At 40.9% G+C, this 15,000-nt stretch overlaps 1 protein-coding gene across 3 annotated transcripts in view; it reads left to right on the plus strand.

Annotated features, from left to right (window-relative positions):
- The window catches only part of stat5a (signal transducer and activator of transcription 5a), a 72,130-nt gene that overhangs the window by 25,109 nt on the left and 32,021 nt on the right, over positions 1–15,000 (plus strand). For 2 of the 3 annotated variants that reach the window (XM_035527867.1, XM_035527871.1), the window contains exons 2-4: positions 8,388–8,444; positions 14,219–14,346; positions 14,959–15,000. The exon at positions 14,959–15,000 is cut by the window's right edge and continues 115 nt beyond it. In XM_035527867.1, the coding sequence (XP_035383760.1) occupies positions 14,219–14,346; positions 14,959–15,000 (170 nt within the window). In that variant the 5' untranslated portion in view covers positions 8,388–8,444. The remainder of the gene's footprint in view (positions 1–8,387; positions 8,445–14,218; positions 14,347–14,958) is intronic. The other variant, XM_035527872.1, reaches the window with a different exon arrangement.

Genomic DNA, 15,000 nt, shown 5'->3' on the forward strand with positions numbered 1-15,000 from the left:
CACACACACACACACACACACACACACACACACACACACACACACGCAGGGCTGTGTAATCTGGTGTCTGTGGTGCAGGATATTTATAGAGTTTGCTGGGTTTAGGGAGGGTGTGTATCTGAGCCCAGCAGGGCTAAGTGCTCTCTTCACAAAGGTCCTTTATTAGCACATCAAACACACACACACACACGTATGTTTTTCCCTGATAACAAATGTCATCATACTATAGCACAGCTTTCTTCAACTGGAAGGGCAGTGGTGCTCAGTGTTTAAGGTACTGGAGTAGTAATTAGAAGGTTCAGTCCCACCACTGCCAAGCTGCCACTGTTTGGCCCCTGAGCAAGACCCTTAATCCTCAATTACTCAAGATGTTTTCACTCAGAATTGTAAGTCACTATGGATAAAAGTGTCGGATAAATGCTGTAACGGTAAATACCAGTGTATTCTGACTCTAACCAGAGTGGATCTCTATAATCAGAGCAGATGAAGTGTTAACTGTTTGTTTGTCCTGCTGTTCTCCCCCAACACTTCTGAACATAGAGGTGAGTGTTGATGGGAAATTCCTGCTTGATGAAGACAGAGTTAAGATGCCAGAAATTTTTTGGGTTCGAGCTCGAGTGGAGATGGTCGCCCTTCGGACTTCAGTGATCCTACCGTGTGTGTGTGTGTGTGTGTGTGTGTGTGTGTTTGTCAGAAAAGACTGCAGAGATGTTAGTTAAGCAGTTAAATTTACACCTAGCTGTTAGGTGAGTGTTATTTTTAAAACTTGACTGAAGAGAGACAATATTTAAGCACACACACACATACACACACACACACACACACACACACACAATCGTTATTTTGAGACCACATGATGAGTAGGGGCCTTGGTGATTTGGTGATAGTGTTTATATATTTTTACTATCAAAGACTTAAACCAAGAAGTCTTTAGTATAAGTTCATTCTGGACTTTGGTGTGGTTTCTGTGCTGTGATCAGCTCTAAAACCAGACTCAAATTTAAATATTCTTGAAGTTGAAGCGAGACCTTCTCAATAATCTTGCCTAAAAATGGAATACTAGAGGTCAGTTTTTAATTGTCGAGGTTACTGGGGTGGAACTGATTCTTCTTTTGAAAGAAGCTTGATAACTGCACTGCTCTTCTAAGACTCTCTGACTAAATTCCTTGTTTAAGTGACAGACTGACAATATAAACAATGTCTTTCGAAACAATGTGCGCCAATAACTTATTTAAAGAATTTTGTGGGTATTGTATCTAAAGGACAGCAAGTAGTCTTTAATAACACAGTGTTGTGTGGCTATGTCATGATAGAGAATTTTCTTTTAAGCATTGAGGTTGTATACTGCTGTGCTGTTTTGGGAGACTGTTAACTGTGATAACTGAGGTTTAGTGGGGCAGCTGTGCAGTAACTGTGATAACTTGAGGTTTAGAAGGGCAGCTATACAGTAGCTGTGATAACTGTGAGGTTTAGTGGGGCAGCTGTGCAGTAACTGTGATAACTGAGGTTTAGTGGGGCAGCTGTGCAGTAACTGTGATAACTGTGAGGTTTAGTGGGGCAGCTGTGCAGTAACTGTGATAACTGTGAGGTTTAGTGGGGCAGCTGTGCAGTAACTGTGATAACTGTGAGGTTTAGTGGGGCAGCTGTGCAGTAACTGTGATAACTGAGGTTTAGTGGGGCAGCTGTGCAGTAACTGTGATAACTGTGAGGTTTAGTGGGGCAGCTGTGCTGTAACTGTGATAACTGTGAGGTTTAGTGGGGCAGCTGTGCAGTAACTGTGATAACTGTGAGGTTTAGTGGGGCAGCTGTGCTGTAAATGATAACTGAGGTTTAGTGGGGCAGCTGTGCAGTAACTGTGATAACTGAGGTTTAGCAGGGCAGCTGTGCAGTAACTGTGATAACTGTGAGGTTTAGTAGGGCAGCTGTGCTGTAACTGTGATAACTGTGATGTTTAGTTGGGGGGCTGTGCAGTAACTCTGATAACTGTGAGGTTTAGTTGGGGGGACTGCAGTATGTGTGATAACTGTGAGGTTTAGTGTGGTAGCTGTGCAGTAACTGTGATAACTGAGTTTTAGTACGGCAGCTGTACAGTAACTGATAACTGTGAGGTTTAGTAGGGCAGCTGTGCAGTAATTGTGATAAATGGGAGGTTTAGTTCAGCAGCTATGCAGTAACTGTGAGGTTTAGTAGGGGTGGCTGTGCAGTAACTGTGATAACTGTGAGGTTTATTAGAGCAGCTGTGCAATATCTGTGATAACTGTGAGGTTTAGTAGGGCAGCTATGCAGTAACTACTAACTGTGAGGTTTAGTAGGGCAGCTGTACAGTAACTGTGATAACTGTGAGGTTTAGTAGGGCAGCTGTGCTGTAACTGTGATAACTGTGATGTTTAGTTGGGGGGCTGTGCAGTAACTCTGATAACTGTGAGGTTTAGTTGGGGGGACTGCAGTATGTGTGATAACTGTGAGGTTTAGTGTGGTAGCTGTGCAGTAACTGTGATAACTGAGTTTTAGTACGGCAGCTGTACAGTAACTGATAACTGTGAGGTTTAGTAGGGCAGCTGTGCAGTAATTGTGATAAATGGGAGGTTTAGTTCAGCAGCTATGCAGTAACTGTGAGGTTTAGTAGGGGTGGCTGTGCAGTAACTGTGATAACTGTGAGGTTTATTAGAGCAGCTGTGCAATATCTGTGATAACTGTGAGGTTTAGTAGGGCAGCTATGCAGTAACTACTAACTGTGAGGTTTAGTAGGGCAGCTGTACAGTAACTGTGATAACTGTGAGGTTTAGTGGGGCAGCTGTGCAGTAACTGTGATAACTGTGAGGTTTATTAGGGGTGGTTTAGACTCCCCCTCACTAAACCTCACAGTTATCACAGTAACTGCACAGTCAGCAGTCTTCCAAAACAGCACAGCAGTGTACATCCTCAGTGTTTTTAAAAAATTAAGTGGTTAAGCTGTGTTGTGATTGTGGGACTGTACATTTGTCGAGCTGTTCTGTGATTGGTGGACTATGCATTTGCTGTTGAGCTGTGCAGTGATTGGTGGACTTTGCAGTTGTTGTTGAGCTATGTGGTGATTGGTGGACTGTGTATTTGTTGTTGAGCTGTGCGGTGACTGAGGGACTGTGTAAACAATTAGAGAGGAGTTTTTTGTGGCTTGTAACCTGTGAAATGTTGTCATTTGGAACTAAAGTGTTCACCCTATGGTATGTGTGTATGTGTTTTTCTGTGTGCTGAGTCCACGGAAAAATTCCTTGTGCAACTATAAAGAATATATCATATCGTATCATATATCATATCATATATCATATCATATCCTATCATATATCATATCGTATCATATATCATATCATATATCATATCGTATCATATATCATATCATATATCATATCATATCGTATCATATATCATATCATATCATCATATCATCATATCATATCATCATATCGTATCATACATCATATCATATCATATCATATCATATCATATACCATATCATATCATCATATCATATCATATACCATATCATATATCATATCATATCATATATCATATCATATATCATATCATATCGTATCATATATCATATCATATATCATATATCATATATCATATCATCATATCGTATCATATATCATATCATATCATCATATCATATCATCATATCATATCATCATATCATATCATCATATATCATATCATATCATATCATATCATATATCATATCATCATATCATATCATCATATCATATCATATATCATATCATCATATATCATATCATCATATCATATCATATCATCATATCATATCATATCATATCATATCATCATATCATCATATCATATCATATATCATATCATATCATATATCATATCATATATCATATATCATATCGTATCATATATCATATCGTATCATCATATCATATCATATCATATATCATATCATATCATCATATCATATCATATATCATATCATATCATATCATCATATCATATCATATATCATATCATATCATATCATCATATATCATATCATCATATCATATCATATCATCATATCATATCATATCATATATCATATCATCATATCATATATCATATCATCATATCATATCATATATCATATCATCATATCATATCATATATCATATCATATATCATATCATATATCATATATCATCATATATCATCATATCGTATCATCATATCATATCATATCATATATCATATCGTATCATCATATCATATCATATATCATATCATCATATCATATCATATATCATATCATCATATCATATCATATATCATATCATATCATATCATATCATATCATCATATATCATATCATCATATCATATCATATCATCATATCATATCATATATCATATCATATCATATATCATATCATATCATCATATCATATATCATATCATATCATATCATCATATATCATATCATCATATCATCATATCATATATCATATCATATCATATCATCATATCATATATCATATCATCATATCATATCATATATCATATCATCATATCATATCATATATCATATCATATATCATATCATATATCATATATCATCATATATCATCATATCGTATCATCATATCATATCATATCATATATCATATCGTATCATCATATCATATCATATATCATATCATCATATCATATCATATATCATATCATCATATCATATCATATATCATATCATATCATATCATATCATATCATCATATATCATATCATCATATCATATATCATCATATCATATCATATATCATATCATCATATCATATCATCATATCATATATCATATCATCATATCATATCATATCATATATCATATCATCATATCATATCATATATCATATCATATCATATATCATATCATATATCATATCATATCATCATATCATATATCATATCATATCATATCATCATATATCATATCATCATATCATATCATCATATCATATCATATCATATCATATCATATCATCATATCATATCATCATATCATATATCATATCATCATATCATATCATATATCATATCATCATATCATATCATATATCATATATCATATCATATCATCATATCATATCATATCATATCGTATCATCATATCATATCATATCATATATCATATCATATCATCATATCATATCATATCATATCATCATCATATCATATCATATCATATCATATCATATCATCATATCATATCTTGATTTCTATTAAAATCTCCAGTAATATCAGTCAGTCATTATTTTTATTTTCACATTACCAAATGTACCAAGGAAGCCTGGAGGATGTCTGGGTGGGTGATGTTGGATAGTCGTTAGAGATGTCTGCTTTCCCTTCAGTGTAATAAAATATATTCAAAAGTGCTGTTTCCTCTAAACACCGTTGTGTAAGACACATCTTGCTGTGATAATACACGCTACCCTGCAGCTCTAATATTAGCACTTGGAACACAGAGAGAACACTGTGGTGGGGCTTGCCTCATTTAGAGTGACGTTATCATCACTGCCAAGCCACCATTCGAAAGATAGAAAGATAATAACCAACATAGAGTCTTCAACTCTTTGGCCTGTTGTAAAGGCTTTGTTAGCTAATGATCTAACATTAAGAAATTTCCACATATGGTTCTTTGGTTTGATTGACTGGCTTTGCTATAATCGAGTTGGATCTAACAGGGAGGTTGTTAGTGCTGTTCTGGATCTTACGACCACACCACTGGCTGCTACATAGTACCAGAATAGTAGACTGTGTCGCACCACTTGACTCCTCCCTTCTTAGGCGGTAGTGTAACACTGTATGCTGTGCTTCCTGGTCTGAGGTTAATGTTGGTCCATGTTGCGTGATTGATGGTGTGGAGTATGTTCAAATGCAGCAGTCGAGATCCAGAGGGATTGGGGTTGGGGTTGGCATGTACTCCATCTGTCTTATAAGGTTCACCACTTTTAAAATTGTCTATGAATTTCACTTTGAGGTGAGTGCAGGCAGAGGAGAGCCAGCTCTTTACCATAAGTAGACAGCTGAAGTGTCTGAAAGCTGAGGAGATAAACACCTAAGCAGGGATACGTTTACATAGTTCACGGAGGTGAATGAAATCCTCTTTTAATCAACGTTAATGTTTAATTAACCTGATTAATGTTTGTTGGTGTCTCGTGCACCACTCATTATCGTCAAGACTTCATTCATTATGGTCAAGACTTCATTCATTATTGGTCAATAGTGTTTGAGTAGTTGGTACCAGTGTGGAGTCCAAGTACCGTTCTTCATCCCTGATTGAGTTGAGCATGAAGATCCTGTCTTGGAGTTCTGCTACTTTTTGGATAGAGTGCACAAAAATAATTTGAAAAGTATAAAAAGTAAGAAGTAACTAACCTTAACCCCTAACCCTACCCTTAACCCCTACTCCTAACCAATGCCCCTAACCCCTACCCTAACCCCTAACCCCAAGCCCTAACCCCTAACCCCTAACCCAACCCCTAACCCCTACTCCTAACTCCTAACCCCTAACTCCTAACCCCTAACCCCAACCCCTAACCCCTAACCCCTACCCCAACCCCTAACCCCCAACTCCTACCCCTACTCCTAACCCCTACCCCAACCCCTACCCCAACCCCTAACCCCTACTTCTAACCCCTACCCCTACCCCCTACTCCTAACCCCTACCCCAACCCCTAACCCCTACCCCAACCCCCAACCCCTACCCCTACTCCTAACTCCTAACCCCTACTCCTAACCCCAACCCCCAACCCCTACCCCTACTCCTAACTCCTAACCCCTACCCCAACCCCTAACTCCCAACCCCAACCCCTAACCCCTACTCCTAACCCCTACCCCAACCCCTACCCCCTACTCCTAACCCCTACCCCAACCCCTAACCCCTACCCCTGACCCCTAACCCCTACTCCTGACCCCAACCCCCAACCCCTACCCCTACTCCTAACTCCTAACCCCTACTCCTAACCCCAACCCCCAACCCCTACCCCGACTCCTAACTCCTAACCCCTACCCCAACCCCTAACCCCTAACCCCTACTCCTAACCCCTACTCCTAACCCCAACCCCTACCCCCTACTCCTAACCCCTACTCCTAACCCTAGGAAGTAGTAGTAATCCTGCAATAAATTGTCTTTTGTGCAGCCTTTTTGATAAGAAATTAAATGTGTGAATTCTTCACTCAGATGTTTTTGTCTTTATTTATTTTTACAGTTACGCATGAAATCTACTTGTACTTTTTTTTGGGTCAAATTTGTTTCTTGTGAAGCCACATACCGATGCATAAGTGTGTAATGACACCTAGCACTAATAATAATAATAACTCCTAGTACTAATGTATGTGTGTACTAAGCAGGTCAAGTTTGATGTAATCCATGTGTAGCACTTTTATGATGGACACTGTCACGGGGATGAGTAGTACCTTTACGATGGACATTGTCACAGGGATGAGTAGTACCTTTACGATACACACTGTCACAGGGATGAGTAGTACCTTTACGATGGACACTGTCACAGGGATGAGTAGTACCTTTACGATGGTCACTATCACAGGGATGAGTAGTACCTTTACGATACACACTGTCACGGGGATGAGTAGTACCTTTACGATGGACACTGTCACAGGGATGAGTAGTACCTTTACGATACACACTGTCACAGGGATGAGTAGTACCTTTACAATGGACACTGTCACAGGGATGAGTAGTACCTTTACGATGGACACTGTCATGGGGATGAGTTGTACCTTTACGATGGTCACTGTCACAGGGATGAGTAGTACCTTTACGATACACACTGTCACGGGGATGAGTAGTACCTTTACGATGGACACTGTCACAGGGATGAGTAGTACATTTACGATGGTCACTATCACAGGGATGAGTAGTACCTTTACGATACACACTGTCACGGGGATGAGTAGTACCTTTACGATGGACACTGTCACAGGGATGAGTAGTACATTTACGATGGTCACTATCACAGGGATGAGTAGTACCTTTACGATACACACGGTCACAGGGATGAGTAGTACCTTTACGATGGACACTGTCACGGGGATGAGTAGTACCTTTACGATACACACCGTCACGGGGATGAGTAGTACCTTTCTGATACACACTGTCACAGTGTTGAGTAGTACCTTTACGATGGACACTGTCACGGGGATGCATGAGTGCAGGCATGCGTGTGTGTGTGAGAGCGAGAGAGAGATCAACAGTTCGGTAGTTTTTTGCACTTTTCGGTTTCTCTGTGTCATGTCAGAAACATCTGTCCAGTGTTCGGGCTCCACACATACTGCGGTTAGTTTTGACTGAAATATGTTTTTTTCTCCCTCTCTGTGTCTGTCTGTGACCCTCAGATTTTGCAACGCTTGTCTTCAGCAGTTCCTGCTCTAACACGGAACTGAAGACAAGAGGTAAGAGTGTGTGTGTGTGTGTGTGTGTGTTCAAGTTCAAGTTTGGTTTATTCGTCACATACATAGTCATACACAGTATAACTCGTAGTGAAATGGTGGAGAGTGCTCTGTCCAAACTGAGGAAAAGAAAACAGGGGTGCGTAGAGAAATATAGATATTCTCTATATGTGAAATATAGAGAAATATAGAGAATATCTATGTGTGTGTGTGTGTGTGTGTGTGTGTGTGTGTGTGTGTGTGTGTGTGTGTGTGTGTGTGTGTGTGTAGGTAGGAGTGTGTCTGTGTGAATTGAATAAGTGTCTCAGTGGTGAAGGTACTGGACTGGTAATCAGAAGGTCACCAGTTCAAGTCCCACCACTGCCAGGTTGCCACTGTTGGGCCCCTGAGCAAGACCCTTAACCCTCAGTTACTCAAGTTGTGTTCAGTCAGAATTGTAAGTTGCTTTGGATAAAAGTGTCTGATAAATGTAATGTCTGGAGTGTCTAACCGCACTATTCTAGAGTGCCCCTATAAGACAGGTGGTACCTACACTCACTCCAGCATGTAAGGAGTGAAAACATTCACTTCAAAGAGAATGTCTTGCATCTCATCGATCCACTCAGTCTGCCATTCATCTGTGAGTCCTGTTTCTCATTGGTTCACACACAATTACTCAAGTTGTATTCAGTCAAAATTGAGATATTAGGATCAAAGCATAAGTTGAATGTGTGTGTGAACATGTGTGTGTGAAAGTCACATATAGAAGGACTGTGAGATCATAGAGAAAACAAAGGGAAGTTCAGTACAATAGTGATGTGAACTCTGAATGACAGACAGACAAATGGAGAAAGAAGAGACTGATCCTAAATGATCCCCAGCTGTGTGTGTGTGCGTTCATGCCTGTGTGTGTGTGCACGTGAATTCATGCCTTTGTGTGTGTGTGTGTGTTTGTGTGCGTACATGCCTATGTGTGTGTGTGTGCACGTGCATTCATGCCACTGTGTGTGTGTGTTCATGCCTCTATGTCTCTCTGTGTATGTGCATTCATGCCTGTGTGTGTGTGTGTGTGTGTATATGCGTTAATGCCTGTGTGTGTGGGTGTCTAGTTACTGGAAACCAGCAGTTTGTGAGCTTCTTTGTGTTTGTGTGGGAGTGGTTGTGTTACTAGGAAAGTAAATGTATCATCAAGTGTGTGCCAAAAGGGTAAGCCTCATTTATCAGTCACAAAAACCATGAGTGATTTTACAGGAAGAGGTGGAGCCATGCGTGTGATTAACTTCCTTCTGTGCAGTTCCTGGCTTGATGGTTTCCTTTTTAAGTGGTCTGGACACTGTTTTTGGCACAGATCGGGCTTCCCCGAGCCACAATGTCTCATTGGGCAGGCCTGCCTGTGTCTCAGATGGATCTGAGGCTCAATTTGTGGCTCTTAGCTAACAGTCTGGGGAACCGAATGGACCAATGAGACACAGGACATTCTCTTTGAACTCCTTACTGCTTACATGCTGGAGTGAGTGTAGGTATCACCTGTCTTATAGGGGCACTCCAGAATAGTGCGGTTAGACACTCCAGACATTACATTTATCAGACACTTTTATCCAAAGCAACTTACAATTTTGACTGAACACAACTTGAGTAATTGAGGGTTAAGGGTCTTGCTCAGGGGCCCAACAGTGGCAACTTGGCAGTGGTGGGACTTGAACTGGCAGCCTTCTGATTACTAAACCAGTACCTTAACTTTGCATACACACTAAAATGGTCATCACACAGTGCGGAGGTTTGAAGGATAACACAGATTGTGCATGTCAGCAGCTGGACTGTAGACTGTACATGTTATTAACTGACTGGCTGATAAACATTTATTGATTATTAATGTTAGATATTTATTGATGGATGATGGATAAATCCAGACTTGTTGTTATGGGTGTTGTGAAACCCTTGCTGTAGGACTGAGCTACTGGTACTCTTCAGCAGCCTGTGTTTCCTACTTTAATGCACTGGCTTTAAGCTTCTTTATACTTGGGTTGCATTTGCTGAGTCCATGGCATTGACGTTGAACATGTTCAAAGGTTCATACTGTTCCACCATCAGAATGTCAGGATCTAGTCTGGAGCTAGGGTTAGTGTTAGGGTTAGGGGTTAGAGTTAGGGTCAGGGTTAGGGTTAGGGTTAGGTTCTGGAGCTAGGGTTAGTGTTAGGGTTAGGGGTTAGAGTTAGGGTCAGGGTTAGGGTTAGGGTTAGGTTCTGGAGCTAGGGTTAGTGTTAGGGTTAGGGGTTAGAGTTAGGTTCAGGGTTAGGGTTAGGATTAGGGTCTGGAGCTAGGGTTAGTGTTAGGGTTAGGGGTTAGAGTTAGGGTCAGGGTTAGGGTTAGGATTAGGGTCTGGAGCTAGGGTTAGTGTTAGGGTTAGGGGTTAGAGTTAGGGTCAAGGTTAGGGTTAGGGTTAGGATCTGGAGCTAGGGTTAGTGTTAGGGTTAGGGGTTAGAGTTAGGGTCAGGGTTAGGGTTAGGATTAGGGTCTGGAGCTAGGGTTAGTGTTAGGGTTAGGGGTTAGAGTTAGGGTTAGGGTTAGGATCTGGAGGTAAGGTTAGTGTTATGTTAGGGGTTAGAGATAGAGTTAGCGTTAGGATTAGGTTCTGGAGCTAGGGTTAGGGGTTAGAGTCACAGCAGGGGGGCAGGGTGGTGGTGGGAGGAGTCACAGCAGGGGGTGGGGGGAGGAGTCACAGCGGGGAGCATCTGGGGGTGGTGGGAGGAGTCACCGCAGCTGAGACAGATTGAAGCTCAGTAACATCATTACATCAGGGCTGGGTGAACCTCAGCAGAAAGATGATTAATTAATCGATGAATAGATTATTAGGCACGTCCAGGTATGAGGGTGTGTAAATTAGGGAACTATAATGTGCAACTATAACTATAATGTGCAAAGGAAAGAGCCAGAAGGAACCACAGGCAAGAGGCATCCTGGAACATCAGCACTCTGCTGCTCTCAGTCAACAAACATGAGTGAGAAAAGAGAGATGAAGTGACAGTATCATCACATCCCAGTTTACCAGAACTCTCAGTGCCCCGGACCCCCTGATTTACACCTTTACCTCAGATGGGAAGTAGTTTATAAAATGCCTGACTGTACAGAGGTTTAAATACTGAGACTGTGTCTGAGTCTGGAACATTTACAGGAAGGTTATTCCATAGTGGGAATGGTATAGGAAAAGGCTTCACCCCTGTGGTAGATTTTCTTATTCAGATACAGTTATGATATTTATGGCTGGGGTATGACTATGATACAACTATGATAGTTATGATATAGTTATGATGGTTATGATACAGTTGTGATACAGTTATGATAGTTATGATATTTATGGCTGGGGTATGACTATGATACAGCTATGATAGTTATGATACAGTTATGACAGTTATGATACAGTTATGATAGCTATGATAGTTATGATAGTTATGATACAGTTATGATACAGTTATGATACAGTTATGATAGTTATGATATTTATGGCTGGGGTATGACTATGATACAGCTATGATAGTTATGATACAGTTATGATACAGTTATGATAGTTATGATACAGTTGTGATACAGTTATGATAGTTATGATATTTATGGCTGGGGTATGACTATGATACAGCTATGATAGTTATGATACAGTTATGACAGTTATGATACAGTTATGATAGCTATGATAGTTATGATAGTTATGATACAGTTATGATACAGTTGTGATACAGTTATGATAGTTATGATATTTATGGCTGGGGTATGACTATGCTACAGTTATGATACTGCTGATAGTTATGGTACAGTTATGATAGTTATGATAGAGTTATGATATTTATGGATAGGGTATGACTATGAACAGTTATGATATTTATGATACAGTTATGATAGTTATGATAGAGTTATGATAGTTATGATACAGTTATGATATTTATGGCTAGGGTATGGCTATGATACAGTTATGATAGTTGTGATACAGTTGTGATAGTTCTGATAGTTATGATACAGTTATGATATTTATGGATAGGGTATGGCTATGATACAGTTATGATAGTTATGATACAGTTATGATAGTTGTGATACAGTTGTGATATTTATGGCTGGGGTATGACTATGATACAGTTATGATAGTTATGATAAAGTTATGATACAGTTATGATAGTTGTGATACAGTTGTGATAGTTCTGATAGTTATGATACAGTTATGATATTTATGGATAGGGTATGGCTATGATACAGTTATGATAGTTATGATACAGTTATGATAGTTATGATATAGTTATGATATTTATGGCTAGGGTATGACTATGATACAGTTCTGATAGTTATGATACACTTGTGATAGTTCTGATAGTTATAATACAGTTTTTGGCTAGGGTATGACTATGATACAGTTCTGATAGTTATGATACACTTGTGATAGTTCTGATAGTTATAATACAGTTTTTGGCTAGGGTATGACTATGATACAGTTCTGATAGTTATGATACACTTGTGATAGTTCTGATAGTTATAATACAGTTTTTGGCTAGGGTATGACTATGATACAGTTCTGATAGTTGTGATACAGTTGTGATACAGTTCTGATGGGCTTTGAAACACAAGGATTATGTCCTTTCATCTCGCCTCCATATCCAGGCTCACCAGGGTTGTCCTTTCTGCTGCTGTAACTGAACTCTTTTGTCCGTGGTCTGATGTTTTCTAATGACCTCATTTTAACTAAACATCCCTATTGTCATTCCACTTCCTGTTTGTTGAGGTTGTTTTATCCTTTGTCATTTCTCTTAGAGATTTTCTTATGTTCAGAGGACAAACATGTTTAAAACCTAATCACTGGATCACTGGATCACTGGATCCCACAGCACACAAATGAGTTCTTTTCACTGTTATTTTGAGACATGAAAAGCAGAATGATAGCAGCAGAATGAGTGACCACAGGCGCTGGAGAAGCGTTGGCATGGAAACAGAAATTGGGGAAGTGGAGAAATGACACTTCACTGTGTCGATAGTTGAGTATGTGGGAGAGGGAGGAGCCAAGGTGGGCCATCACTCTGTGGGAGAGGGAGGAGCTAAGGTGGGCCGTCACTTTGTGAGAGAGGGAGGAGCCAAGGTGGGCTGTCACTCTGTAGGAGAGGGAGGAGCCAAGGTGGGCCGTCACTCTGTGGGAGAGGAGGAGCCAAGGTGGGCTGTCACTCTGGGAGAGGAGGAGCCAAGGTGGGCCGTTACTCTGTGGGAGAGGGAGGAGCCAAGGTGGGCTGTCACTCTGTGGGAGAGGGAGGAGCCAAGGTGGGCCGTCACTCTGTGGGAGAGGAGGAGCCAAGGTGGGCTGTCACTCTGTGGGAGAGGGAGGAGCCAAGGTGGGCTGTCACTCTGTGGGAGAGGAGGAGCCAAGGTGGGCCGTTACTCTGTGGGAGAGAGAGGAGCCAAGGTGGGCTGTCACTCTGTGGGAGAGGAGGAGCCAAGGTGGGCCGTTACTCTGTGGGAGAGAGAGGAGCCAAGGTGGGCCGTTACTCTGTGGGAGAGAGAGGAGCCAAGGTGGGCTGTCACTCTGAGGGAGAGGGAGGAGCTAAGGTGGGCCGTCACTTTGCCCTGTCAGGGCTGGCCATTGGCTCTAATTGGTTTGCATGAAGGTCACGTGTCATCATTGTGAAATCGGAAACGTTCTGAAAAAAATGTTAACAGGAACATCCAAAACAACAAATGTATTTTTTATTGTCTATTTTTATTTAATTTTTATTTCTGTATTTTTTGGTAAATGTTTTCTCTCTCTCTCTCCCTCCCTGCTCGTTCTTCAGATGGCGGTGTGGATCCAGGCACAGCAGTTACAGGGTGACGCTCTGCACCAGATGCAGTCCCTCTATGGTCACCACTTCCCCATCGAGGTGCGACACTACCTGTCCCAGTGGATCGAAGGGCAACTCTGGTACGTCTCTCGGCATGGGGCCCAAAGAGGAGTTACTCTGAACCTCTGTGTGTGTGTGTGTGTGTGTGTGTGTGTGTGTGTGTGTAAGTGTGTTATTGGGACAGAGACATGGAATGTGTGTGTGTGTTATTGGGACAAAGATGTTGATCGTGTGTATGTGTGTGTGTGTTTTGGGACAGAGACAGGGATTGTGTGTGTGTGTGTGTGTGTGCTTTATTGGGACAGAGACTTTGATCGTGTGTGTATGTGTGTGTTATTGGGACAGACATGGATTGTGTGTGTGTGTGAGCTTTGGAAAATAGATGTTGATTGTGTGTGTGTTATTGGGACAGAGACGTTGATCATGTGTGTGTTACTGGAAGAGAGATGTTGATCGTGTGTGTTTGTGTGCGTGTGTCTATTACTGGGACAGAGACGTTGATCGTGTGTGTGTTACTGGGACAGAGATGCTGATCGTAGCTTGTGTGTGTTTCAGGGACACCATAGACCTGGAGAACCCTCAGGAGGAGTTTGTTTGTGTGTGTGTGTGTGTGCGTGTGCATGTGTGTGTGCGTGTGTGTGTGTGTGTGTTACTGGAATAGAGACGTTGATCGTAGCTCGTGTGTGTTTCAGGGACACTGTAGACCTGGAGAACCCTCAGGAGGAGTTTAAGGC

This window comes from Electrophorus electricus, chromosome 1, assembly GCF_013358815.1.
Source record: "Electrophorus electricus isolate fEleEle1 chromosome 1, fEleEle1.pri, whole genome shotgun sequence".
In the NCBI taxonomy this organism is placed as follows: Eukaryota; Metazoa; Chordata; class Actinopteri; order Gymnotiformes; family Gymnotidae; genus Electrophorus; species Electrophorus electricus.